This window comes from Mobula birostris, chromosome 12, assembly GCF_030028105.1.
Source record: "Mobula birostris isolate sMobBir1 chromosome 12, sMobBir1.hap1, whole genome shotgun sequence".
NCBI lineage: Eukaryota > Metazoa > Chordata > Chondrichthyes > Myliobatiformes > Myliobatidae > Mobula > Mobula birostris.
Window position 1 is genome coordinate 47,195,409 of NC_092381.1, and position 27,569 is coordinate 47,222,977.

Genomic DNA, 27,569 nt, shown 5'->3' on the forward strand with positions numbered 1-27,569 from the left:
GAAAAGAACTTGCTGAGTCTCTTGTTAAGATATTTGCTTCATCATTAGCTTGCTGAAGTTCCTGAAGAATGGAAAGAATGGCCAATGTTGCTCCACTTTTTAAGAACAGTAGCAAGGACAAGGTCGGGAACTGCAGACCTGATAGCCTGATGTTGGTAATAGAGAAGATGCTGGAGGAGTTCTGAGGGACAGGATTTACCAGCATTTGGATGAACAGTTTCTGATGAGAAATAATTAATATGGCTTTGTGTGTGGATCACCATGCACGAGGAATCTTTTAGACTTTTTTTGTGGAGGTAACCAAGAAGGTAGATGAGGGTAGGGCAATGAATATTGTCCATTTGGGCTTCAGCAAGGCTTTTAACAGTCCCGGGTGATAGGCTGGTTTGGAAGGTTAGGTCCCATAGAATCCAAGGTGATCAGTTAGATGGATTCAAAATTGGCTTGGAGGTAGGAAGCAGTGTGTAGTGGTTGAAGGTTGTTTCTCGGAATGGAGGCCAGTGACCTGTGAAGTGCTGTAGGGACCCTTATTATTTCTTATTTTTATAAATGATTTAAATATGAATACACAATGCTTCATCTGTAAGTTTGCAGTTGACACAAAGTTAGGTAAAGGTATAGTGACTTGATATATGTTTCTAATAACATATAAAATGATACACGTGCTTCAGAATAAATCAGCAAAGAGGATAGTGAAGAAGGTTATCATAGGTTGCAAGTGAATCTTTATTGGTTGGGGAGTAGCAAATGAATTTCAGAACAGATACATGGTGGATGATGCATTTTGGAAAGTCAAACAAGTGTGGGATTTGTACTATGAATAGTAGGGCACTAGGGAGCGTAATGGAGCAGAGTAACCTCAGATTATAAATGCATGATTCATTGAAAGCAGTATCCTAGGTAGACAGGGTACTGAAATAGGTCTGTAGCATGCTGGCTTTCATCAGTCAGGGCATTGAGTATAGGAGTTGGGATGTTATGTTGCAGTTACATAAATACTTGGGGAAGCTGCACCTCAGTTTTGGTCACCCTGTTATAGGAAGAATGTGCTTTAAACTGGAAAGAATGTAGAAAAGATTTATGAGGATGTAGCTATGAATAGAGGGCCCAGGAGAGTGGGGCCAGGCTAGATCGTTATTCCTTGGAGCACAGACGAGTGTGGGGCTGATCTTACAGGGGTTTATAAAATCCGAGGAGCATCAATAAGGTGGATATGGTAATGGTCTTTCCCCAGGGTGGGGTACTCCAAAACTAGAGGCATAGATTTAGAGTGAGAGATGAAAGATTTGAAATGAAGGGAATTGAGAGGCAACTTTTTCATTCAGAAAGTGGTGATTATATGGAGCAAGCTGCCAGTGGAACTGGTTGAGGAAAATTCAAGAGTTTCATTTTAGAAGCACTTGAATAAGTATATGCAGGGTAGGGCTTAGAGGAATATAAGCTGACTGTAGGAAAATGGCACTGTGACTTGATATATGTTTCTAATTACATATAAAATAATACATATTTGCTTCAGAATAAATCAGCAAAGAGGCACTGTTCAAAAAGGTCGGTCTAATTCAATACATTGAATCAAAAGTTGGGGTTATTGAATGGTGCTTTGCAATAATATGTCCTTAAAACTCTTAAGTAAAACAATAAATTATGTAACATCATATGATATCAATGTAACATTTGAGCATGTCACTTTTGCTGATTTCCATCTTGTTGGTCAGGTTCCAACTGCTGAATATTTTCTCCTGCTGATTTTTCCATTTATGTATGCTTAAGTTTCGGTTCAAGTTTACTGCAGGAAAACTTTTACTGTAGTTCTGTCCTCTTGTTGGCATAAGACATAGAAGCAGAATTAGGCCATTTGGCCTTTTGAGTATGCTCTGTCATTTGATCATGGCTGATGTATTTTCACTCTCAATTCCATTCTTCTGCCTTCTCCCAGTAACCTTTAATGTCCTTACTCAACATGAACCTATCAACTTCCGTTTTAAATATACCCAGTGACTTGGCCTCAGTGGCTGTCTATGAATTCCAAAGATCCACCACTCTCTGGCTAGAGAAATTCTTCCTCATCTCTTTTCTAAATGGACATCTCTTTATTGTGAGGCTGTGCCCTCTGGTCCTTGACTCTCCTACTATAGGAAACATCCTCTCCATATCACTCTATCTGGGTCTTTCAAAATTTGGTATGTTTTAGTGAGATTCCCCCCGATTCTTCTGAACTCCAGCAAGTGCAGGCACTAATATCTGGTTTGATTTCCTTAAATTATTCTCTTACATACATCCTTAAGCAATCTGGTCATTTGGAAAGCAGGTTGGGGGATATTTAGACCTATCTATGGTTAACACCAATGAAATATGCCTGTCTGTGGGAAAATCTGTAATTACTCAGTCATTAGTTGTATGAGTAAGACAAGTACTCATAAGAGAGAGGTTTGTAGAGGTTACATCATTGTGGTTATTCAAAAACACATAAATTTTTGAAAGGTCAAGGAATTGAGGGCTTTAGGAACTTGCATAGAAGAGGAGATGGAGACCTAAATATGATTAGGCATGAGCATATTGAATGGCAGAACAGACGTAAGGGGTTGAATGACCTCCTCTGCTCCTATTTTCCGGTTTAAGATGGCACAACCAAAGACATGCGGCAGCTTACTGGTAGTTCAAAAGCAAAGGAATTCGATTTAAAAACATTACCAATAACACTTTTTTTTAAGCTGAATTGTGGTTGACTATCACTGTAAGCAATAAAGAGGTGAGCAAAGGCAAAGCAAATTCATGAGATGTGCCCTGTTGGAGCCATTCTGGTTGGAGTGGACGATTCAGAGGGGACAAAAGAGTTTTGATGCCCCTCCAGCTGGCCCAGATGCTAGGGTAAATCACTTTAAGTGCTGAGCTGATTTGGAGAGGTCAAGAACGGCTTCTTTGGTGGTAAAATCGAAGCCCGACGCGAATCGCTGGGCGGCATGTTCTAGCCCTGGAGTGATTCGTTAGAGTGAGGCCTGGCCCCTAATGCGAGGTACAATCTGCTATTCGGACAATCTAAACACGGGCCCATGTAGCCTGAAGGGCGCAGGGTGCTGAGAGTCAAGGGAGGTTGGATTGCTCTGGGTGCCAAGCCGCTCTGGAGTGGTCAGGAACAGCTTCTTCCGCACTGAAATCTAGGCCTGGAGTGATTCGCCACGGTGGGGCCTGGGTCCTAGTGCAAGGTGTGATCTGCTGTTCAGACAATTTAAATGCCGGCCCAGATAGACTGGGGTCTCCTCTTTCTGCAGCGTTAAGGTTGGGAAACTGCCCCTGGCTGCTGTGCTTCGTGTCTGCGAACTTTGTGGTGATATGCCCCACAAATATGATGAACTGAATATTGAAGCTTTGGGCCTACTTTGGACTGCTCTGGGGATTTGGATCTGAGGATTCAGTTTGGCTTGGAATGCTGTTTTTGCTTGCTGCTATTGTTTGCATGATTTGTTCTTTTTCTCTTTCTCTATGCTTTGGAAGTTGTGTTTTTTTAATTGGGTTCTTTCGGGTTCCTTGCTTTGTGACTGCCTGTAAGCAAACAAATTTCACGGTTGTATAATTTATACATTCTTTGATAATAAATGTACTTTGAATTTGAATTTTTTTTATCTTCTTGGGTTCTAATGAGCTGTTCACAGTGGGCAACTGAAGTGAGCTATAGTAAAGGTCACCAAATTGGTTAGTTTGAAATTTAATGTAAATACAGTTTTTTTTTAAAAAGTGAGATGATGCTGCATAGAATTTGTTTGTAAGAGATGAGGGTTACATATATGGATTTAATAGTAACATCATGGTTGTACAAACCAGTCATTTTTGTTATTTACACGTCCTTGTTTTATGCTGATCTTTGCATTCTTCACTGGAATATTCTTGTATCATTTTCAGGGTCACTTCGGAAGAGTTAGTTATCTTATTGAGAATTTTATTTTTACCTAAGAGACTGAAAGATGGATTTTGATAATGTCTCCGATTTGACACTGGTTAAGCAGCAAATCATGGTTGGTCATCATCAACACACATTTTTTCCCCTGCATTAATACTATTTTTATGTATAAAAGGCAAAAAATCTTAATTATTTAATCTTTACAAGCATCCATTCCTTCAAGATTATTATTCTGGATATGATTTTAAAAGCTTCAGATTTAGAAAATCTTTTCCTTCCCTTCAACAGCACAAAATTGTCACCAGAATTAGGGAACACTGTGGTACAAAATGGGAGGCAGCTCAGAGCAAGAACAACCCAAGTGCAACTGGTCCGATATGGGAGTGATGGAGAGGGATTCCGGAGAGGAGGAATGCAGTCAGCCGATGCGGCCCACAGAAACCGGGCTGGCCGCAGCTCTTTGAGGGAGGTTAACCCATCTGGGAGGTAGCGGAGGTGTGTTTGCAATGAGCCCCTGGTGAGAAGATCAGAGAAGCTCTGATGATCAGAGGGTGACTCCAACATCAGTCGGAGGACCCAAGATAATTTAAAAATTTTGGATTGCGAGAACTTCCTGGCATCGGATCAGGCTCCCTGCCCCCTCCTTGTGCCAGGGAGACGAGAGTCTCCCATGTGTGCACCCAGAAGTGAAAAGGGAATTATAGAATTTAGAAATGAGTTTAGAATTATTTGCCAGTAATGAAATAAGTAAATTTAGGTGAATGCTGTCAATTCATCCTCTAGAGTAGGACTTTGTGCTTGGATTTCACTGTTTTCCCCCCCCCCCCCGCCCCCCTACTCACCACATCATTTTCCCCCACACCTTCCCCCCCCACCCCGTCCCTCGTCCCTCCCACCTGTCACAAATCCAGGAGCCATCCACCTCTTTCACGGAGGTCACTGTGGGGCCATTGTCTCTATAATTAAATGAAACCATAACTGTCTTCTCGATTATAGCTCCATCCCCCTAGTCTCGTTCTCCTCCCCCCACTATCTGTCCACCTGTGGGGGTGGGGGAGGAGTTGGTGTCACAGTTGGTTGTGCAGTTATGTTTGGTCTGCGAGGTGCTCTGGAAGTGCAGCTCCCAAACCCTCCCCTCCCTCTGCGTCATGGAAGGTGTTTAGTGAGCCAATTGACGATGCACTAGTTGAACCTGGTCCAGTTAGAGTGCCTGTCTGTGTGACGTACATTATGGACCTCGTGAACATAGTGACCCCCCCCCCCCCACCAAATATCCAGGGACTTCAGCCCAAATGTGTCCTTCAGCTAAATCAGCTGATTCTTCATCCCACCACCATCTCATTATAAAATCCAAAGTGGCTGGACTGCCAGGGGGTGATGACACCATCATCCGGCCCACCAATCAGAACAAACGACCTGGATGAAGAAGTGGAGGGATGGGTTAGTAAATTTGCTGATGACACAAAAGTTGGAGGTGTTGTGGGTAGTGTGGAAGGCTGTCAGAGGTTACAGCGGGACATTGATAGGATGCAAAACTGGGCTGAGAAGTGGCAGGTGGAGTTCAACCCAGATAAGTGTGAGGTGGTTCATTTTGGTAGGTCAAATATGATGGCAGAATATAGTATTAATGATAAGACTCTTGGCGGTGTGGAGGATCAGAGGGACCTTGGGGTCCAAGTCCATAGGACACTCAAAGCTGCTGTGCAGGTTGACTCTATGGTTAAGAAAGCATAACGTACATTGGCCTTCATCAATTGTGGGATTGAGTTTAGGAGCAGAGAGGTAATATTGCAGCTATATAGGATACTGGTCAGACCCAACTTGGAGTACTGTGCTCAATTCTGGTCACCTCACTACAGGAAGGATGTGGAAACCATAGAAAAGGTGCAGAGGAGATGGATGTTGCTTGGGTTAGGGAGCATGCCTTATGAGAATAGGTTGAGTGAACTTGGCCTTTTTTCCTTGGAGCAACAAAAGTTCAGAGGTGACCTGATAGAGGTGTATAAGATGATGAGAGGTATTGATCGTGTGGATAGTCAGAGGCATTTCCGAGGGCTGAAATGGCTCACACGAGAGGGCACAATTTTAAGGCTTGGAAGCAGGTACAGAGGAGATGTCAGGGGTAAGTTTTTTTTACGCAGAGAGTGGTGAGTGTGTGGAATGGGCTGCTGGCTACGGTACGAGGTGGGTACGAAAGGGTCTTTTACAAGACTCCTGGATAGGTACATGGAGCTCAGAAAAATAGAGGGCTGTGGGTAAGCCTAGGTAATTTCCCAGGTAGGGGCATGTTCGGCACAACTTTGTGGGCCCAAGGGCCTATATTGTGCTGCAAGTTTTCTACGTTTCTATGTGCAGTTCAAAATAGAAATCTAGATGATACTCTTGGTGATGCTCTGTTCTTCCACATGGTGGTGGTATACAGCTTTTTCAGATTAGAACAAGACATCAAGTCTAAAACAGTGTTGGTCTTTGGATAAATGTAACTTAATTTCTTCTGGTAACACCTAATAATTCCATGATTCACAACTTTTATATAAAAAATGCTTGCCTTCTATTTTTATCCTCATGCATATGTCCTAATATTAACCACTTTCTGTAAGATGTTTAGCTACATAAAGTGGGTGCTCCTTGCTTGCTTGTTTGCTGTCTGGGAATCCTTGATGTTATGTCTGCTTGATAGCCACGATGTTGCGGGATGCCACAAATGTGGAGAGAAGGAATTCTGTGTCCCAATCTTTGTGGGTATGTTTCTTTCAGATCAGTGATGAAATACTTCTCATTCATCACTGAAATGAATTGAATTGACTTTATTTCTTACATTCTTCACATACATGAGTAAAAATCTTTACATTATGTCTCTGTCTGTGCAATGTGCTGAATGCAGATGTCCAGTGATTTAAAGACACCTTTGATCCATTTCAGGAATTATGAAGATCTCTGATGCATCCTTTGCAGCAACTGTGAAAGAAGACACTATTTGAACAGAGAAATTTACTTTGACCTAGTTAATTATTTCCACCAAGTGTTTGTTTTTCATAATATTTTAAGCTTTAGTTAATCCCACAATCTCTCTTATTGGTGTCATGTGAAGAGGTTTTACTCTCAAGCCTTTAGAAACAGAGCTGTTGTGTTATGAAAATCTGGAAAACTTGAATGGAATTTACATCCAAGTAGATCAGGCTGAAATATTCTGTTAGAAAGCAGAGCTTTGAAATTGGAAACTGCTTATATTTCATAAATGTGTAATATTTGAGATTGCTCCATACTTTCCAAAGTCCAGTCTCTTCTTTGCCATCACTTTCCCCTTTAACAGTGTAACCTATACAGAGACTGGTCTCCATTGGGGGAAGAAGTCACCTTTATATTGTGCGTCGTACCTTCAGGTCATCACAATATGCTCTATAGTTAATGTAGTTCTTTTGAAGTGTGTTTACTGTTTGAACATAAGAGATGTTGCAGCTGTTTGGTGCACAGCAAGCTTCCAATAACATCAATATTACAAATGACCAAGTGAGCCTTTTAGGGTGTTGCTTGCAGGGAAATTTTAGACGGGACCCTGTAATTGGATCTTCTCCCTTCACCTATTTAAGTGGAGACTTTGAAAGATGGCACATCTGATAGTTTTACATCTCCCTTGGTACCTCAATACAATGTCTGTCTGAAACATGGCTCATGTTTCTGGAGTGGGCCATTGTGATGCTTCATTTCTCATTTTAGCTGTCATTTTCCAGTCACCCTTTTGTACTCTTAAAAATATAAGAAAAAGAAGCAGTGCACATTTTTCATGGGAATTCATAAGCTTGCAGTTACCCCATATCTAAGTAAGGATGTGCTGGCATTGGAGAGGGTCCAGAGGAAATTTACGAGAATGATCCTGGGAATAAAAGGGTTAATGTGCGAGGTTAGTTTGGCTCTGAGCCTATACTTGCTGAAGTTTAGAAGATTGAGGGGAGATCTTACTGAAATCTACTGAATATTGAATATCTTAGATAGAGTGGATGTTGAGGAGATATTTCCAGTGGTGGGAGAGTCTAGAACCAGTGGGCACAGCCTCAGAATAGAAGGATATCTCTTCAGAACAGAAATCAGGAGGAATTTCTTTAGCCATAGGATGATGAATCTGTGGAATACACTGTCACAAACAGCTCTGGAGGCCAAGTCATTGGGTATATTTCAAGAGGAGATTGATAGGTTATTAGTAAGATTAGATTAGATTAGCTTTATGTGTCAAATGTACATTGAAGCAAACAGTGAAATGCATCGTTTGCATCAACAACCAACACAGTCTAGGGATTGTTCTGGGGCGGCCCGCAAGTGTTGCCATGCTTTTGACGTCAACATACATCGTATGTCCATAACTGACTAACCCTAACTCATTCTATATGTCTTCGGAACGTGGGCAGAAACTGGAGCACCCAGGAGAAATTGATGCGGGAGAATGTGCAAACTGCTTACAGATAGCAGCAGAGATTGAAACCCAATTCCATAGCTAGTGATGTAAAGATCTTGCATCAAAGATTACGAGGAGAAGGCAGGAGAATAGGGTTGAATTGAAAAACATACTCAGTGGCCACCCTATTCGGTACACCAGCTCATTAATGCAAATATCTAATCAGCCAATCACGTGGCAGCAACTCAATGCATAAAAGCATGTGGACATGGTCAAGAGGTTCAGTTGCTGGTCAGAACAAATATTAGAATGGGGAAGAAATGTGACCTAAGTGACTTTGACTGTGGAATGACAGGGTGGTTGAATCTTTCAGAAACTACTGATCTGGGATTTTCATGTACAACAGTCTTTAGAGTTTACAGAGAATGGTGTGAAAATTTAAAAAAAACATCTAATGAGCAGCAGTTCTGTGGGCAAAAGCGCTTTTTTAATGAGAAAGGTCAGAGGGAATGACCAGGCTGGTTCAAACTGACAGAAAGGTGACAGTAACTATGTGTAATAGCAGTGGTGTGCAGAAGAGCATCTCTGAACTCATAACACATCAAACCTCGAAGTGGACAGTCTACAGCAGCAGAAAATCACACCAGGTTCTACTCCTGTACCTAGTTAAAGTGGCCACTGAATGTGGATATAGTGGACAACCAGCACCTTTTTTTTCCCAGGATAGCAATAGCTGATACCAGAGGGCATCTGTATCGCGTGACTGGAGAAAGGTCAGATGTATGTAGTAGGATTTTTACACAGTGGTAAGTGCCTGGGAGCACTACTGGGGCTGGTAGTCAAAGCTGATACACTGGAGATAATTAAGAGATTTTTAGGCAGAGGGATGAAAGAAATATTGGAGGGTTATGCATTATGTAGGAGAGAAGGGTTGAATTTGGAATAGGTTAAAAGATTAGCACAGGATTGTAAACTGAAGGGCCTGTACAATGCTGTACTGTTCCGTGTTCTATGTTAATTGAGTAGATTTATACAATTTATATAATCAAGAATATTTTAGAATTGATGATGAGGTGCCAGTTGGAAAAAATTCCCAACTATCCATGGACTCCAGGGCTGTAACGGAACCTAGACATAAGTTAAAACAATTTAATTTGGCAAACGCAGTTATAAACCAGTTGTGATAATATTGTTTTAACATGAGCCAGAATGTTTTTCTAAAAACCCTCAAGAAGACATGTGTTTGTAACCAGCACTGACATATTTCTTAGGCTTTCTGAGTGTTTAGTATTTCTCTGGAATAAATGAAATATTCTGTGCATCTACCAATTAAGCTACAAACCTCTACTGCCAATTGTTTTCACATACTGTATCAGGTTGTGAACTGTTTGCTTGCTGTCTAGCTCTCAAGCTGTTTGTCAGTTATTGCAGGATTTCGAAGTCGTTATGTAGGGTTTAAGGAAATGCACAACATGTAAGTAATTGAACAGCTTTACAGCTGTTGTTTCAGCTCTCCATTTTCTTTCTTTTCAGTATTGATCAAAATTCCAAATCTGCAAGTGACTTTGGTTCCAAATGAGTTCCTAAATTCTGATAGTAACCAGTTTCAAAATTCTCTAACTTCTCTCTCATTATTGTGGAAGAGTTCAAATTTCAAATTGATGTATTTAATCCACTGCTTTAGAATTTTCAATCTGATCCATGGGGTTAAATGAGTTTTTAAAGGGTTGACAGTGGCTTGAAGGACCAAGTACCCTCCTTTTATCGTCACAGTTATAGCTTAACCGCAAAGTGAGCCCATCAGTACATAACCTCCATGCTAACCTCTTCCAATCTACACTGATCCCATTCCCCTGCATCAGTTCCACATCCTTGTATGCCTTGTCTATTTAAGTAGTGATTGCATCTCATTCTGTCACTACCTTTGGCAATAAGCTCCACTCATCACTACTTTCTGTTAAATTTGCTCCTCAAATCCACTTTAAAACTCTCATCCTCTCACTTGAAACTTGTATATCCTTGTTTTGGATATCACCCTCACTGTCGACGTGCTGCACTCCCCGCTCCCTCACTCTCGACGTGCTGCACTCCCCGCTCCCTCACTCTCGACGTGCTGCACTCCCCGCTCCCTCACTCTCGACGTGCTGCACTCCCCGCTCCCTCACTCTCGACGTGCTGCACTCCCCGCTCCCTCACTCTCGACGTGCTGCACTCCCCGCTCCCTCACTCTGGACGTGCTGCACTCCCCGCTCCCTCACTCTCGACGTGCTGCACTCCCCGCTCCCTCACTCTGGACGTGCTGCACTCCCCGCTCCCTCACTCTCGACGTGCTGCACTCCCCGCTCCCTCACTCTCGACGTGCTGCACTCCCCGCTCCCTCACTCTGGACGTGCTGCACTCCCCGCTCCCTCACTCTCGACGTGCTGCACTCCCCGCTCCCTCACTCTCGACGTGCTGCACTCCCCGCTCCCTCACTCTGGACGTGCTGCACTCCCCGCTCCCTCACTCTCGACGTGCTGCACTCCCCGCTCCCTCACTCTCGACGTGCTGCACTCCCCGCTCCCTCACTCTGGACGTGCTGCACTCCCCGCTCCCTCACTCTCGACGTGCTGCACTCCCCGCTCCCTCACTCTCGACGTGCTGCACTCCCCGCTCCCTCACTCTCGACGTGCTGCACTCCCCGCTCCCTCACTCTCGACGTGCTGCACTCCCCGCTCCCTCACTCTCGACGTGCTGCACTCCCCGCTCCCTCACTCTCGACGTGCTGCACTCCCCGCTCCCTCACTCTGGACGTGCTGCACTCCCCGCTCCCTCACTCTCGACGTGCTGCACTCCCCGCTCCCTCACTCTCGACGTGCTGCACTCCCCGCTCCCTCACTCTGGACGTGCTGCACTCCCCGCTCCCTCACTCTCGACGTGCTGCACTCCCCGCTCCCTCACTCTGGACGTGCTGCACTCCCCGCTCCCTCACTCTGGACGTGCTGCACTCCCCGCTCCCTCACTCTGGACGTGCTGCACTCCCCGCTCCCTCACTCTGGACGTGCTGCACTCCCCGCTCCCTCACTCTGGACGTGCTGCACTCCCCGCTCCCTCACTCTGGACGTGCTGCACTCCCCGCTCCCTCACTCTGGACGTGCTGCACTCCCCGCTCCCTCACTCTGGACGTGCTGCACTCCCCGCTCCCTCACTCTGGACGTGCTGCACTCCCCGCTCCCTCACTCTGGACGTGCTGCACTCCCCGCTCCCTCACTCTGGACGTGCTGCACTCCCCGCTCCCTCACTCTGGACGTGCTGCACTCCCCGCTCCCTCACTCTGGACGTGCTGCACTCCCCGCTCCCTCACTCTGGACGTGCTGCACTCCCCGCTCCCTCACTCTGGACGTGCTGCACTCCCCGCTCCCTCACTCTGGACGTGCTGCACTCCCCGCTCCCTCACTCTGGACGTGCTGCACTCCCCGCTCCCTCACTCTGGACGTGCTGCACTCCCCGCTCCCTCACTCTGGACGTGCTGCACTCCCCGCTCCCTCACTCTGGACGTGCTGCACTCCCCGCTCCCTCACTCTGGACGTGCTGCACTCCCCGCTCCCTCACTCTGGACGTGCTGCACTCCCCGCTCCCTCACTCTGGACGTGCTGCACTCCCCGCTCCCTCACTCTGGACGTGCTGCACTCCCCGCTCCCTCACTCTGGACGTGCTGCACTCCCCGCTCCCTCACTCTGGACGTGCTGCACTCCCCGCTCCCTCACTCTGGACGTGCTGCACTCCCCGCTCCCTCACTCTGGACGTGCTGCACTCCCCGCTCCCTCACTCTGGACGTGCTGCACTCCCCGCTCCCTCACTTTCTTCCAGCTCACTGGGATCCTAATTTCCAGACACCCACCTCTCAAGCGCCACCCTTTCCATCTCCCTTTCAACCTCGTCATTGACCTCAATGCTGTGTAACAGGGAAAAAGAAGTGATTTAAAGGATGCAGGTGCGTTAATATGAGTAATATACCAAGACGCACGGCCATTGAAAACTGAAATAAAAGCATAAAATGCTGGAATCACTCAGCGAGTGACAGGAGGAGGAGTTAAACGTTTTGTTCTTGTGAGCCTTGGGTTATTTTCTGATTGGAATGCTCAGTACTTGGCCTGAGTTGATTTATGGGATTGTAGCTTTGTAGATTGTTTTGCATACATTTGGCCTTGGTACATGTCAATCAGAATTGCTGGTTTGACATAGATCAGTGACCACTGTGAAGTTTGTTCATGCATCTATGGTTTTCTGTTTACTGTTTTTGAACCTAGCTGTGATGGCTCTCCAAATTCAAATATTGCAGTTCAGACCCTTTATTAATCAAGAACATTATCTTTTTGGTGGCAACAGACAGTACAAAAAAATAGATTTTTAAAAATGCACTGTGAATTTCTCTCTTCAGGTCAGAATACTCACTGTCTGATTTTTTTCTTCCAGCTCTCAAGTGGAAACCCTTTATATGAAAAGTATTATCGTCAGGTAAATTGTGTTTTAATTTTATCCATGTGGCTATAACCCCTTACAGATGTTTGAAGAAACTGATCTGCACAGACTGCCAAATGATGATGCTGTATATGCATGAAAGGTTTGTGGGCCGTGCTGTGCATAAACATACATATTTTTCCATCTATAAGAATAATTTTTAAGATACATTTCAAGCAGTATAAAATTGTTAGCTTACAACACATTTTCCATACAGATAGATTTGTTCTGGAATCCATTTTGTGTTTACTTTACTAACCTTTTATTTATCTCTTTAATTAGGAGTGCTAATTTGCAGTTTTGGAAAATTTTCACTGCTTCTGGAGCTTTTTAATATATTTTTCAACATTACTGCATCATCCGTGAGTGAGATCACAGGATATGGTAAAGTTAAAACTACAGGACTTTGAGAAGTAGATAAAGTATTTTGATAGGGAGATTAGGATTAGTTCACCAAATTGTGTCTCGTTAGGGTTTTGAGGAGCATTAGTAGTGGAGTTTTTAAAGCAAACAGTTGTTGGAACATGAAATGCTCTGTAATTGAGGCAAAATCAGATGTGTGGCAAGTTGTGATATCCTTAGAATGGGACAGCTGAGATTGTGCACACGATTAATTTAATATTAGATATAAGGATTCATTACCCCTTGAAATAGGTATATAAACAGAAACGCATTTTAGTCTCCAAAAATAGGAGAAGGAAGAAATTGGCAGACTGAACCATCCTTGAGATGTGGCCACTGAAGATGGCTGAGGTCCTCAAATGACTGCTGAGTCCTCAGTCAAGTGCTGGAATTGGAGTTTGTATGTGATTTTTTTATTAGCTCTTTTCGCCTCATACAATTTACTTAAAATTTGCTGACTTTTCATTTGATCCTATAACGTTCACCGTAAAAGTCAAATTTTGTTGTTCATCATGACCTTATACACTGATGTACTGATGAGTATATTTAAGAGGGAGATCAATAGATGTTTGTGCATTAAGTTGTTGAGGAATATTGGGATACTGCAGGAAAATAGTGTTGATGCAAAGATTTAGCTGAGCTGTTGAATGGCAGATAAAGTTTGATGGTTGTAAGTGCATGTCCTGTTTCTGCTTTTTGTTTTGTGTTATTACATATGAAGCTTATTAGGTTCACAAATGTTTCATGGGGAAGAAAATCTGCACCCTTTCTGTCCTATATCTGACTCCAGACCCACTAATGTGGTTGACTCTTAACAACTACTCAGTTCAGGTGAAATTTGCTGAATATTCCAATGGTAAGCAGCTGGAAATAAATTTCAGTATACAGAATCCATCCTTATTATCAATGATCCCATCTGTTCTCTTGCAGAATTATTTCAACTATTCTAAAAATAGCAGTGCATTTTCCTTAGTAATGATATCAGTTCAAGCAAAGGTCAGCTTTTTGAAAAACAAAGTGCTTGTATTCTCCCAGTATTACAAAGGCAGCATTTTTTTGGAACTCATTAAATTGGACACTAACTTTTTAATATTAGATTAACTGGATCCCATATTCTTCACCAGAAGATTCATTGTTTGGAGAGAAAAATTATCACTTGATCACTTTATGACTGTGTCACATATAAGAAAATAATGCAGGGATATTTTTAGATAGCCACACACTTAAAGTGATTTTCTTTCAATTTGGAGGGAAAGGATTGGGGCAATTAATTATGCATTTTGTAAGCTGACTGCATTTGAACATTGACAGATGGTTTTCATCTATTAAGCTCATATTGTTGGTTCACCCAACCTGGGATAAAACAGGAAGTCCCTGGTCATTTAGTGATACCTGTCAGAATTTTTATTGTGATATGCTTCAATTCCTTTGGAACAGGTTGGCCAAGTGAGACCAAACAAATTTAGTTATAGTTTTCAATCTGAACGATTGTCATTGACCTGTCTGGAAAAAGCCATGTATATGTAGATATTGGATTAGTTTAATAGAAGATCCTAGGTCAAATATCCTCTGAATTTGCACACTGCTTTGGAAATCAAGGATAGTTACATGCTTGTGATAATGGAATGTTAAATGCATCAGATTTTCCTACATATCTCACGCAAAATATTTTAAAATAGGATTTCTGAACCCCTTACTCCCCAGCCGCTGCAAATGCACCATGATATAGACTAAAACCTATCAGTGATGAATGCATAATGTGAAAGCATTCACCTTTACTTATCACAAACAAGAAAATCTGCAGACGCTGGAAATCCAAGCAACACACACAAAATGCTGGAGGAACTCAGCAGGCAAGACAGCACCTATGGAAAAGAGTATAGTCAATGTTTTGGGCTGAGACACTTCAGGGCTCAATGATGAAGAGTTTCAACCCGAAACGTCAACTATACTCTTTTCCATAGGTGCTGCTTGGCCTGCTGAGTTCCTCCAGCATTTTGTGTGTGTTGCTCACCTTTACTAATATTATCTTGATTGATTGATTTATTTATTTATTTTTGGATGATTGTTAGAATGATTATTTCTGTTTCCAGTTGTTCCTTTGGGATTGATTAATTTTTTCCAATAAAATATTGCATTTCAATTTTATTCGCTTTCTGAAAGATTAGTTAGCGGCTACCGTTAAAACATTGTCAAAGTCCTCACTTAATGGATGACTTGGGTAAGGAACTTATCAAGGAGCAAATGTTCAGAAGTAAGACCATTCTATATATTTATTTCTAGGTTTTTCATTTTGATTGATTTTATTTACTAGGGATGAATATATAGTTTCATTTTGATCCTTTGCACGAATCCCAGCCCAAAGTTTAAGAAACGTTAAAATAAATGAATCACAATCTGATTAGTACAACAATATCATACCATTACATCTTTCAGGATTCAGGATTGTTTCTTGTGATTCGTCAGTACAAAGGAGGATGAAATGATTGATTAGATAGCCAACATGGGCTATGCAGTTATAAGTATTCATGTGCTATAGATCAGAGCAGTTGCATGCCTAAAACTTTCAGTTTTAATATTTTTTGGGCTTATCTTGTTCTTCCACAGATTGATCCAACAAATAGTGGCAGAGTTGGAGCGGCAGAAGCAGCCTCGTTTCTGAAAAAGTCTGGCCTGTCTGATCTAGTACTTGGAAAGGTACTGCTTTCTCAAGTTGTGTGTGTACTTTCTGTATCTTGCGGAGAACTCAAATGCCTTAGTCTCATTGTATTTTCTAAAATAATATGGCAAGTAAATTATTCCTTTTGGTAAATTGATAATTAACAATAATCCTCTTTTTAAAAATACATCTTAATCCAGTTCTCTTCTAATCTTGTCAACTTTTTTTTTAATATCTTGATTTTGTTCCCTTCTATCTACTCATTCTCATGTCATTTTATAATTTTTTGAGTAATCTTCAGTTGAAATAGTTTTTTTTAACTTTTTGTGTGCTGTAAACCTTAATACGAAAACCATACTGCTCTAACCACTCACAATACGCTGGAGGAACTCAGCAGGTTGGGCAGCATCCGTGGAAACGATCAGTCAACGTTTCAGGCCGGAACCCTTCGTCAGGGCTGAAGAGGGAAGGGGCAGAGGCCCTATGAAGAAGGTGGGGGGAGGGTAGGAAGGGGAAGGCTGGTAGGAACCAAAGGGTTCCAGCCCGAAATGTTGACTGATTGTTTCCACGGATGCTGCCCGACCTGCTGAGTTCCTCCAGCGTGTTGTAAGTGTTGCTTTGACCCCAGCACCTGCAGAGTATTTTGTGTTTACAATACTGCTCTAACATTTTTACTTAATTCTATTTACTTTCAAAGTATGCTTATTCCTTAGTTTGGCTCAAGTGCTCATCATGTTAGTTGCCTTAACTACTTTCTTTTGCAGCTCCTTCTAAATATGCACCAGCTTCCAGAAGAAGTTGTTCCTCAGTTCCATTTTAAATCATTTATCTGTTGTCTTAAGCCTGTGCCTTCTAGTTTTTTGGGTCCTCTCTCTAACAAAAAGACTTATCTTAGTTCACCTTATCTGTACATCTCAATATTTTCTGTGTTCCAAGGAATAAAGTCCAAGCCTGCCTAAACCTCTCCCTATGACTTAGTCCCTCAAGTCCTGAAAGCATCTTCATAAATGTTAATCATTTCTGGATTCTGCAGTGTATTATCGAGCCACTTGCACTCAATAAATATAGATTGTGCAGCAGAGATAAAGTTCATTCAGCCCATTGTCCTGTGCTTAGGCTAGGGTTAAATAGGTAGGTTGCTGGGCGGTGTGTCTTTTTGGGCTGGAAGGGTCTGTTCTATTATATCTCTAAATAAAATAAATGAAAAATAATGATAGGGCTGGTCATCTATCTGGATTTCAGAAGCCTGTGCTAATATTCTTCAGGTACTGGATTTAGCCTTATTTTTCTGACCTCCATTGTTTTTCAAGGACTGTGGAATGCTGCTAAAGTGCACGTGAATATAAGTCAAATTGCAATAATATTTAAAGGTGTGCTGCACAACTATTTAAATCTATCAAATGTGTTTGTTTTTCAGATATGGGATTTAGCTGATGCTGATGCTAAGGGCTTTTTAAATAAACAGGTATTTAAACATTAAATTTGGAATAAATTGCAAAAACCTGGATTCATGTATTTTTTAAATTTGTATTTTGACAGCTTTAATTGTAACTTTCATGTAGTGCCTTTAACGGAGCTAAAGAATCACATGGAAAAGAATGATAGTGAGGCACATGAGATTTTGGGGGTAGCTGGTCAAAATCTTAATCAAAGAACTGGCTTCTAAAGATTTTCTTAAATGGAGAAGATTTTGAGAGAAAATTAGAACCTGTGACATGCCAGTTGAAGATGTGATGCTATTAAACCAGGCATGCACAAGAGGCAGAATTAGAGAAGCATATGTAGATTTTGAGATTGTAGAGCAGGAAAAGATATGACAGAAATTAGGAGGGCAAGAGCCAGAGTGGACTTGAAAATCAGGAGAATTTGAACGCCAAGGAAGCCTGTGTAGGACAACAGGAATGCAATAATGTACGAACTAGATGCCAATTCAAGGTAAGGTAGTGGAGTTTTAAGAGTTCTCAAGAGAATGTAATTAGGATGGCTAGTCAGGAACGTGTTGAAATAGTCAATTGAGGCAGTTAAAAAAACATGGGCAACATACACACAAAGTGCTGGAGGGACTCAGCAGACTAGGTAGCATCTATGGAAAAGAGTACAATCAATGTTTCGGGCCGAGACCTTTTCGCAGGACTGGGAAAAATTTTCTCCTGTGAGGGGGTTTTGAAGTTGCTAACAGTTGTGCTTATTTGTTAAATTTATTTTACTGTTCATTTTTTTTCCTTTAGGAATTTTTTGTTGCCTTAAAACTTGTAGGATGTGCACAAAATGGACTTGAGGTATCTTTGAATAGTTTAAACCTTCCTGCCCCAGCACCAAAAATTGTAAGTAAATTAATTTCTTATCTTTAATCATTTGAAATAGCAGTATAATATTATTTTGTAATTCCTGTTGAGGAATTGGGTCTGATGTTTACATTTTTTTCAGTCAATGCGATTAACCAATTTCTCAGTTGATACCTTTTTAACTCTTAGTTCTGTATGTAAACAGAGTAAACAACATTGTATTATCTTTCATTTTCTTTGCTTCTTTTTCTTCCCCTTTATTTGCTTCTTCCCAGTCATCTCAGTGCATTCTAGTGAACTTATTTGTTCCCTGTGATATCTCTCTAACCTTCCATTCACATGCCATGTTACCTATATATTTTATTCTTCAGCACTCCTTTCTCCCAATTTCCTCCCATTTTATGCTTTTGTTCTATTTTCTGTCTAATTTCTTCCCTTTTCCTCTCTTAAATATGGTTGGTATTATAAATCCTAAAACTATAAGAGTGATTTCAAACAATTAATTATATGGCTGTTTTATATCACAAAATGTTTCAGAATCCTCAGAACTGTTTATGGATGTCTAGGGTATCTCAATAATGTATATTATACTATTATGCAAATACAGGCACTTCAACCAACACAATGTTGTATTTAATCCATCATTTTTCTGTGCTTGTTGACCAGAGGTAATTTTATTCTAGCGATGTTGATATGTACAGTGCCAACTCCTTTCTCATGCCACTGTAACTTCCTTTATTCCACTGAAATACTGCTATGTCAGACTTTACTTGTTGAACTCAAATCATATTGTGATCACTGGCTCTTAATGGCTGTTTTACCATAAGCTTCTTTATTGCCTCCAGTACCTTACATTACACCCCATCCAGAACAGCTGATCGCCTAGTAGGCTCAGTGACAAACTGCTCTGAAAAGCCATCTTGTAGGCATTCAACAAACACTCTCTCTTGGGATCCATTACCAATCTGGTTTTCTCAATCGACCTGCATGTTAAAATTTCCCATGACTATCATAACGCTATGCTTTTGACATACCTTTTCTACAGATTGCAAATTACAATCACAGATTACAAATCCCAGCTACTGTAGGGAGGCCTGTATATAATTGCCAACAGAGTCCTTTTACCATTGCAGTTTCTTAATTCAACATCTTCTGATCCTATATCACATCTTTCTACTGATTTGATGCCATTCTTTACCAACAGAGCCAAGCCACCCCTTCTTCCTACCATCCTATCCCTCCAATACAACATGTAACCTTGGACATTCAGCTCCTAATGACAGCCATTCTTCAGCCATGATTCAGTGATGGCCACAATACCATACCTGACAATCTGTAAAAGTGCAACAAGATCATCCACCTTATTTCTTATATTCTGTGCAGTGAGATATAATACTTTGAGTGCTGTATTTGGTGTATATATACTTCTGTCATCCTATGTTTCCTCTTCCTTTTAGAATGATAGAAGTAGTCCATTACCCAATAGTGGATCAGCACCTGTTGATGTTCCTTGGGCTGTGAAGGTACAGCGTTTAACTGTGATTTCTTGAGAGTATTTTTTAAACTATTCAATGAAAGACTGAAAGAGGGAATTTACAGAAAATATAATTTTTAAGAAGTTGCATATTGTAACAAATACTACTTAAATATGCCACTGGTGGGGCAGTTGAGGAACAGTAGAAAATTTTCAAAGATTTTTTTATGGTACTCAACAAACGTATATTCCAGTTAAAAGCAAGGACAGTAAGGGTGGGGGGAGCCAGCAACTAATGAAATAAAGGAAGGCATCAAACTAAAAGCTCATGCATACAAAGTCACCAAGAATAATGGGAAACTGGAAGTTTGGGGAAACTTTAAAAAGCAAAAAAGAGCCACTAAACTAGGAATAATGAAAGGGAAGCTAGATTATGAAAATAAACTAGCACAAAATATAAAAATGGATATTAAAAGTTTTTGTAGTTGTAAGGCAGAAAAGGCTGGCTAAAGTGAATTTAGGTCCCTTGGAGGACGAGAAGGGGGAATTGATATTGGGTAATGAGGAAATGGCAGAGGCTTTGAATGATTTTGTGTAAGTCTTCATGGTGGAGGACACGTCTAACATGCCAAAGAGAGATGTTATGGGTGCGATGGGAGGTGAGGACCTCGATACAATAGCTATTACTAAAGAAGTAGTGCTGAGCAAACTTATGGGCCTGAAGATAGATAAGTCCCCTGGTCCTGACGGAATGCATTCCAGGGTACTGAAAGAAATGGCAGAAGTTATAGTAGAGGCTTTGGCAAAATTCTCTGGACTCTGGGCAGGTTCCGGCAGACTGGAAGATGGCGAATGTCACGCCACTGTTCAAAAAAGGATATAGGCAAAAGGCAGGCAACTATAGGCCAGTTAGTTTAATATCTGTAGTTGAGAAAATACTTGAAGCTATCATTATAGAAGAAATAACAAGGCATTTGGAAAGAAATGGATTCATCAGGCAGACACAGCATGGATTCAGCAAAGGCAGGTCCTGTTTGACAGACACTGGAGTATTTTTTAGGATATAATGAGCGCAGTGGATAGAGGAGAACAGATGGCCATTATTTACTTGGATTTCCAGAAGGCGTTGATAAGGTGCCGCATAAAAGACTTATCTATAAGACAACGGTGCATAGAGTTGGGGGTGATGTATTAGCATGGATAGTGGACTGGTTAACCCAATAGAAAGTAGAGAGATGGGATACATGGGTGTTACTCTGGTTGGCAGTCAGTGGTGAGCGGTGTGCCGCAGGGGTCAGTGCTGGGCCCACAGCTGTTCACGATATACATTAACGACCTGGAAGAGGAGATTGAGTGTAGTGTATCTACAAACGTTTGTAAGTTTGCTGATGATACTAAATTGAGTGGAAAGGCAAATTGTGCAGAAGTTATGAAGAGTCTGGAGAGAGACATAGATAGGTTAAGTGAGTGGTCAAGGGTCTGGAGTACAATGCTGGTAAATGCGAGGTCATCCACTCTGGAAGGAAAAATGAAAGAGCACGTTATTATTTAAATAGTAAAAAATTGCAGAATGCTGCTGTGCGGAGGGACTTCAGAGTGCTTGTGCATGGATCGCAAAAGGTTGGTTTGCAGGTGCAGCAGGCTATCAAGAAGGCAAATGGAATGTTGGCTTTCATTGCTGGAGGGATTGAATTTAAGAGCAGGGAGGATATGCTGCAATTGTACAGGGTACTGGTGAGGCTGCACCTGGAGTACTGCATACAGTTCTGGTCTCCTTACTTGGGGCCTTTGGAGGCAGTGCAGAAGAGGTTTACCAGGTTGATTCCAGAGACGAGGGGGTTAGACTAAGTGGAGAGATTGCATCGGCTGGGACTGTACTCGTTGGAACTCTGAAGAAAGAGAGGAGATCTTATGGAAACATATAAAATTATGAAAGGGATTGATAGGTAGAGGCAGGAAAGCTATTTCCACTGGTAGGCGAGACTAGAACTAGGGGACATATCTTCAAGGTTCGGGAGAGTAGATTTAGAACAGAGATGAGGAGGAACTACTTTTCCCAGAGAGTGGTGAGTCTGTGGAATTCTCTACCCAATGAAGCAGTGGAGGCTACCTCAGTAAATATATTTAAGACAATGTTGGATAGATTTGCATTGTAGGGGATTTAAGGGTTATGGGGAACAGGCAGGGAAGTGGAGATGAGCCCATGGTCAGATCAGCCATGATCTTACTGAATGGCAGAGCAGGCTCGATGGGCCGGACGGCCTATTGCTGCTGCTATTCTTTATGGTCTTAAATGAGAAACACATGAGATTCTGCAGATGAAGGAAATCCAGAGTAAGACACAAAAGGCTGAAGGAACTCAGCAGATCAGGAAGCATCTGTGAAGAGGAATAAAGAGTTGATGCTTTGGGCGGAGACCCTTCATCAGGACCGGAAAGGAAGTTAGGAGCAGGGAAGAAGCCAGAATGTGGGGGAGGGGAAGCAGTACAAACTGGCAGGTAGTAGGTGAAGCCGGGTGAATGTGAAGGAAGGTGTTGGGAAGGGGAATGAGGTGAAAAACTAGGAGGTGATAGGTGGAAAAGGTGAAGGGCTAAAGAAGAAAATCTGATAGCAGAAGAGAGGAAAGGGAAGGAGGAGGGGCACCAGAAGGAGGTGATAGGAGGTGAGGAGAAGAGAAGGGGCAAGAGTGTATCCAGAATGAGGGATGGAAAAAGAGAGAAAAGGGAGAGGGAGAAATTGCAAGAAGTTAGGGATATGAGTTTGTACCTGGGAACTTGTGGATTTTACCAGGCGTCTCCTGTAATTTATGAAATGTGTTGGATACATATAGTATATTATGGAAGAACCTGCTCCCCACTGCTCACCAGAGATGTGGATGTGCATCAAATCTGGTTCTTTGTGCTCCCAACTAGTTCAAAGTTTTAAGTAAAGAGCTTAGTATCAATGGAAAACTAAAGTTTATAGATAAGTATTGATTAAATATAATAATTATATTGCCCAGGTAGTCCAGCAATGTTTGTTCTTCCATGTCTAGAAACTTGCAAGGTAACTTTTGATTGTTTTCCAACCCTGAGGGTTTTATGTATATAAAATTTAATACAATTTGTGTGAGCAATTCATGAAATTTTCAAGCTTATGAATTGATTATTTTCATTTAATAGCCTTCAGTTACAACCAAACAATTTAGTAATAACAAAAGTACAAGTTAACATTTTAAGGGAATTTAGAAGATTATTTGATTATATCTTTATTGATATAAATTGCAGCTTGAGGAAAAGTCGAAGTATGATATAATTTTTGACAGCCTTAATCCTGTGAATGGTTTCCTGTCTGGTGATAAAGTAAAACCCGTGCTCCTCAACTCTAAACTACCTGTGGACGTCCTGGGAAGGGTAAGTAAAATCTTAAATTTAAAATTGAATGCTCTGTGATATTGAAAAGACAAAACAATGCCCTTGTTACGGTACAGTGCACTGGAAGATGATACTTTCTATATGTTCCATTGTGGTATATTCCAATCTATCTACATTGGCTTCAATACTTTTTTCTCTTAGTCTCTTTCCACCTTTTAATATGTTGTGTGTGCTAAAAGGAAACTATGGAATAAAGGAACAAATTTTGGTGACAGTTACATTGCATCTTCAAGGTAAGAACAGTTTGGGTGTATAATAGTGATCATGTAGATTGGCTATCAAATTTTAACTAGTTTCCTTTGCGGCTACATTTTATACTAGTTTAATATATACAAGGTACAATTGAACATCAACAGACTGTAAAGCCTGATTCCACTTGCAAGATTTTAATGCTTTGCGTGTAGAATATCTTCTAGTGCAGATAGGCACTCTAGTTGCATGGATGAGTTAGTCTGAAGGCCTGTTAACATGCTGTCCAACTCTGACTGTTACAAAAGAATATATTTTTGTGATTTTTCCCATCTAAATGGATTTCTTGTCCAAGATGAAAGGTTATTCCAACAATCTTTATGCTTAACATTTTGTGTTTGAGGTTTTTATGTATGATATGCAGTGATTGTTTAAAGTGATCTGAGTCTTACAGCTATAGATCATCATCATCAGGTGCCATGCCCCAGTTTGAGCTTTGACTGCCATGGCCCACACACTCCTGTTTTGGGTCAAGTGGATCAATTTATTGGTATTCATTTCCAGTTCTCTGGCTGCTGTCTCCATCATCACTTGTCTTTGTCTTCCTCTTGCTTTCTTCCCTACAGTCTTTCCCATAATTACCGTGCATTCTAAGTCCTCTTTCCTAATCACATGTCCAATGAAGTTATGTTGCCTTTTCATGATCTCATACATTAATTCTGTTTTTGTGTTTGTTCTGTTCATGACATCCTCGTTAGATATTCGTTTCGTCCATGATATTCTTTGCATCCTCCTCAAAAACCACATCTCTGCTGCTTCAATTGGTTTCCTCATGTTACTGGATATTGTCCAACATCCTGAGCCATATAACATAACTGGATAAACGTAACATTTCAGTACTCTGAGGCAGGTTGTCATGCCTAGTTTAGTATTGGTCAGTATACTCCTCATTCTCGTAAAGGTGTCTTTTGCCATCCCTATTCTTCTTTTGATATCCGTGTTGCACCTGCCATCTGATGTCACCCAGCTTCCTAAGTAGCAAAAGTTCTGTACTTGTTTTATGTCTTCCCCATTTATTCTCAGCCTGCAGATAGGATTCTCCTTCTTTTTGGATATCACCATACATTCTGTCTTTTTGCAATTGATAGACCCATTTTTGCACTTTCTTCAACAATTTTATCAATTAAGTTTTGTAGTTCTTCCTCCGTATTTGCAATTAACACGGTGTCATCTGCATATCTGACATTATTGCTGTTTTCACCGCCAACTTTGATTCCAAAGATGTCTCTTATTTTTTGTAATATTGTTTCACTGACACATTAAATAAATCAGGGGAGAAAACCACCCTTGTCTAACACCTCTCTTGATTTTCGTAAACTGACTCACTTCTCCATCTATTCTTACAGCGGCAGTTTGTTCCCAGTACAGATTTCTGATTAGGTGGAGGTCTTTCGAATCTAGATCTAGAGTTTTCTGTAATATTTCAAATAACTTATTGTGCTTCACTTTATCAAATGCTTTTGTGTAGTCGATAAAACAAACAAACAAATCTTTTTGCACTTGAATAGCTCATTCTGATAGTATCCTTAACATCAATATTGCGTTTCTTGTACCTTTGTCTTTCACAAAACCACATTGTTCTTTACCTATTTCAGCTTGTATCTTTCTTTTAGCTCTTGTCATCAAAATTCTTAGAAGTATCTTGGTGATATGACTCATTAAACTTATAGTCCTATGTAATTCACATTCTTTTGCTCCAGGTTTCTTAGGAAGAGTGATAAGTACAGATTTTTTTCATCTCTTCTTGTATTATTCCAGTCTCATAAATGTCATTGATTAAATCAGTAAGTTTCTTAATTCCATAACCTTCAAGGGCGATAATTTGTTCTATTACTAATTCATCAAGATCTGCTACCTTTCCTTTCTTCATCTTATTGCATTATGAACTCCAGATTTTAAAATACTTCGACCTGCAATGTTTTTTTTAATTTCTGGATTTTCACCTCGATCATCTTCAAACAATTCCTGAATATACTCAGTCCATCTGTTCATTATCTCATCTTTTTCCATGATAATGGTACCGTCATTTGCTTTCAAACATCCACCTGAAGAACAGAGGAGCTTTTTACCAGTGATATTCTTGATTTGTTGATGTAACCTTTTTGGATCAGTAATAGGGATTCTTTCTATTTGCTCACATTCCTGGTTTAACCATTCTTCTTTGGCTTTTTGACATCAGCTTTTAACTTTTTTATCTAAGGACTTAAATTCTATAGGATTTGCTTTCTTCCATCCCCTTTCTTCCATTAGATTTTTGATTTCATCTGTCATCCATTTATTCTTTGTGCTTTTCTCTTTTTTAGGAATCACTGACTTTGCTGATTCTACCAAGGCATCCTTTAGGGAAATTTCATTTCTACATGATTGCTATCATCTTCAACAGATTCTATTTCTAGACTTTGAAATCTATTCTTTACTTCAATACAGCTATACATATAGAACTAAATTGAGGATCACCACAGGAAGTATGATACTATGTTTAAAAATACCATGTGATGTATATTGACTCAGGTTTTTCTGAGGAATGTCAGCAAATCTACATGGTATTGCCAACAGTTTCCCCTGGAAAATGCCATGAACTTGGGACTCCCAAGTAAATTTCAAAAGCACTGACAGAAGCCTGCTAAATATTTGCTAACTTCATATAAGCAGCAGGGAATTAACTACCTGCACCATTCCGGAGTATGTTTAATTGTTTCCTTGTTATATAAAGAATATTTTAAATATTTGATCATTTCTGATTTCTTTGATTGTTTGATAATCTGTCAGTTATTTTCAAATAGTAGGCGTCTGTGGGAAGTCTGTTAGCTGGCTAAACAAAGAGGCTGTGCTTTCCTAGTTGTGGTAAGGTTTTTCCTTGGGTTCTTGCCATTCGGGTGGAAGTTGGCCTTTTTGAGAAATACATACTCTGATTGCTGCTCGGCATCCTTGGCAGTTTTCCTATGCAACAAGCACACCTTTGTTCCTTAGTCATCTTTGCAACATTATTAGCCAAGCTGCAAAGAAGTCAGTGAGGTTTTAGACCTTTTAATTTTGCATATAATTCCTCATCAGGTGGAAGCTGGCCTTTTTGAGAAAGTTATCGCCACATCCTCTGAACTCAAGTATGGAAATAGCAGTAGGTCATGGGATTTCAGCCAGAAATTTCCGTGCTGTTGTTTTGTGATACATTTGCATCTTACTGTATTTAAGCATATTTTAATGAAATACAGACTTCATTGGTAATTCTGTGTCAGCCATTTAGTCCCATGATGTGCGGGATATATGTCACAACGTATTCTCAGTAAAAATTCAGGGAACAGTGGACAGTTAGAAATGAATTATGTGTCCCAGTTCAGTCACTTCATAGCAATGAAATCATCAGCTGTGATTGACATTGGAATATCCAGTAATATCTACTTGTAATAGTTTAAAAAAAGGCTGCTGTGATGTGTAATTTTGTGAAAAAACGGATAAGATGCAAATATGTATAATTATTTAATGAATCTTTGCAATAACATTTTATTAAACTAAGAATGCGTAATATTGTGATTGATAAGGCTTTATAGTGACTCAGCAGGTGGATCTGCTGCCTCATAGCTGAGTGAGGCAGGTCTAGTTCTGACCTCTGCTGTTATCTGTGTCTTCTCTCTTTGAATTTGTAAATTTCTTTCAGGTTATCTAATAATCTCTCATTTACTAAAGGCATGTTTGCTAGGATAATGGAATACGATAAATTGTCCTTAGGTTAACAAATGGTAGCAGAAAGTGATGGGAATATCTGATGGGCATGTAGAATGGACAAGATTACCGGGAAGTGGGGAAGTGAGATCTGATTGTTTTAAAACCATGTTTGAATTTGATGGCCTTCTGTGTTGTCATGAAATTTGACTGGGAGATGATTTTCTTGATTGTTCTCTTTAGTTTCACAATATCTAACATATGTTGCCCTATTTGATGAAGCTTACAAACATTAGAGCTGGATTTTGTTTTAGAAATAGCATTGAAGGTAACAGTAGCTGCAGATATGCAGTGAAGTCTAGATATCCATCATGCTGATTGAGCTGGTTTGCTACTTCAGAAGAATAAGCCTGCTATTTGTTTGCTAAGACACAAACCAGTTGTTTTAAGTAGATAAAGTTGCAAGTGATTTGTAGTTCAGATCACCTTTGTCAGCGACTATAGGGCAAAAGTTTAGGGGTAACATGAGGGGGAACTTCTTTACTTAGACAGTGGTAGCTGTGTGGAATGAGCTTCCAGCAGAAGTGGTTGAGGCAGGTTTGATGTTGTCATTTAAAGTTAAATTGGATAGATATATGGACA

At 40.8% G+C, this 27,569-nt stretch overlaps 1 protein-coding gene across 3 annotated transcripts in view; it reads left to right on the forward strand.

The window, feature by feature from the left end:
• Nucleotides 1–27,569, forward strand: part of eps15 (epidermal growth factor receptor pathway substrate 15) — a 137,758-nt gene that overhangs the window by 24,397 nt on the left and 85,792 nt on the right. For 2 of the 3 annotated variants that reach the window (XM_072273756.1, XM_072273754.1), the window contains exons 2-7: nucleotides 12,741–12,782; nucleotides 15,795–15,884; nucleotides 17,264–17,311; nucleotides 18,075–18,170; nucleotides 19,589–19,654; nucleotides 22,872–22,997. In XM_072273756.1, coding sequence (XP_072129857.1) covers nucleotides 12,741–12,782; nucleotides 15,795–15,884; nucleotides 17,264–17,311; nucleotides 18,075–18,170; nucleotides 19,589–19,654; nucleotides 22,872–22,997 — 468 coding nt within the window. Of the gene's footprint in view, nucleotides 1–12,740; nucleotides 12,783–13,100; nucleotides 13,170–15,794; nucleotides 15,885–17,263; nucleotides 17,312–18,074; nucleotides 18,171–19,588; nucleotides 19,655–22,871; nucleotides 22,998–27,569 lie in introns of those variants that run through there. The other variant, XM_072273755.1, reaches the window with a different exon arrangement.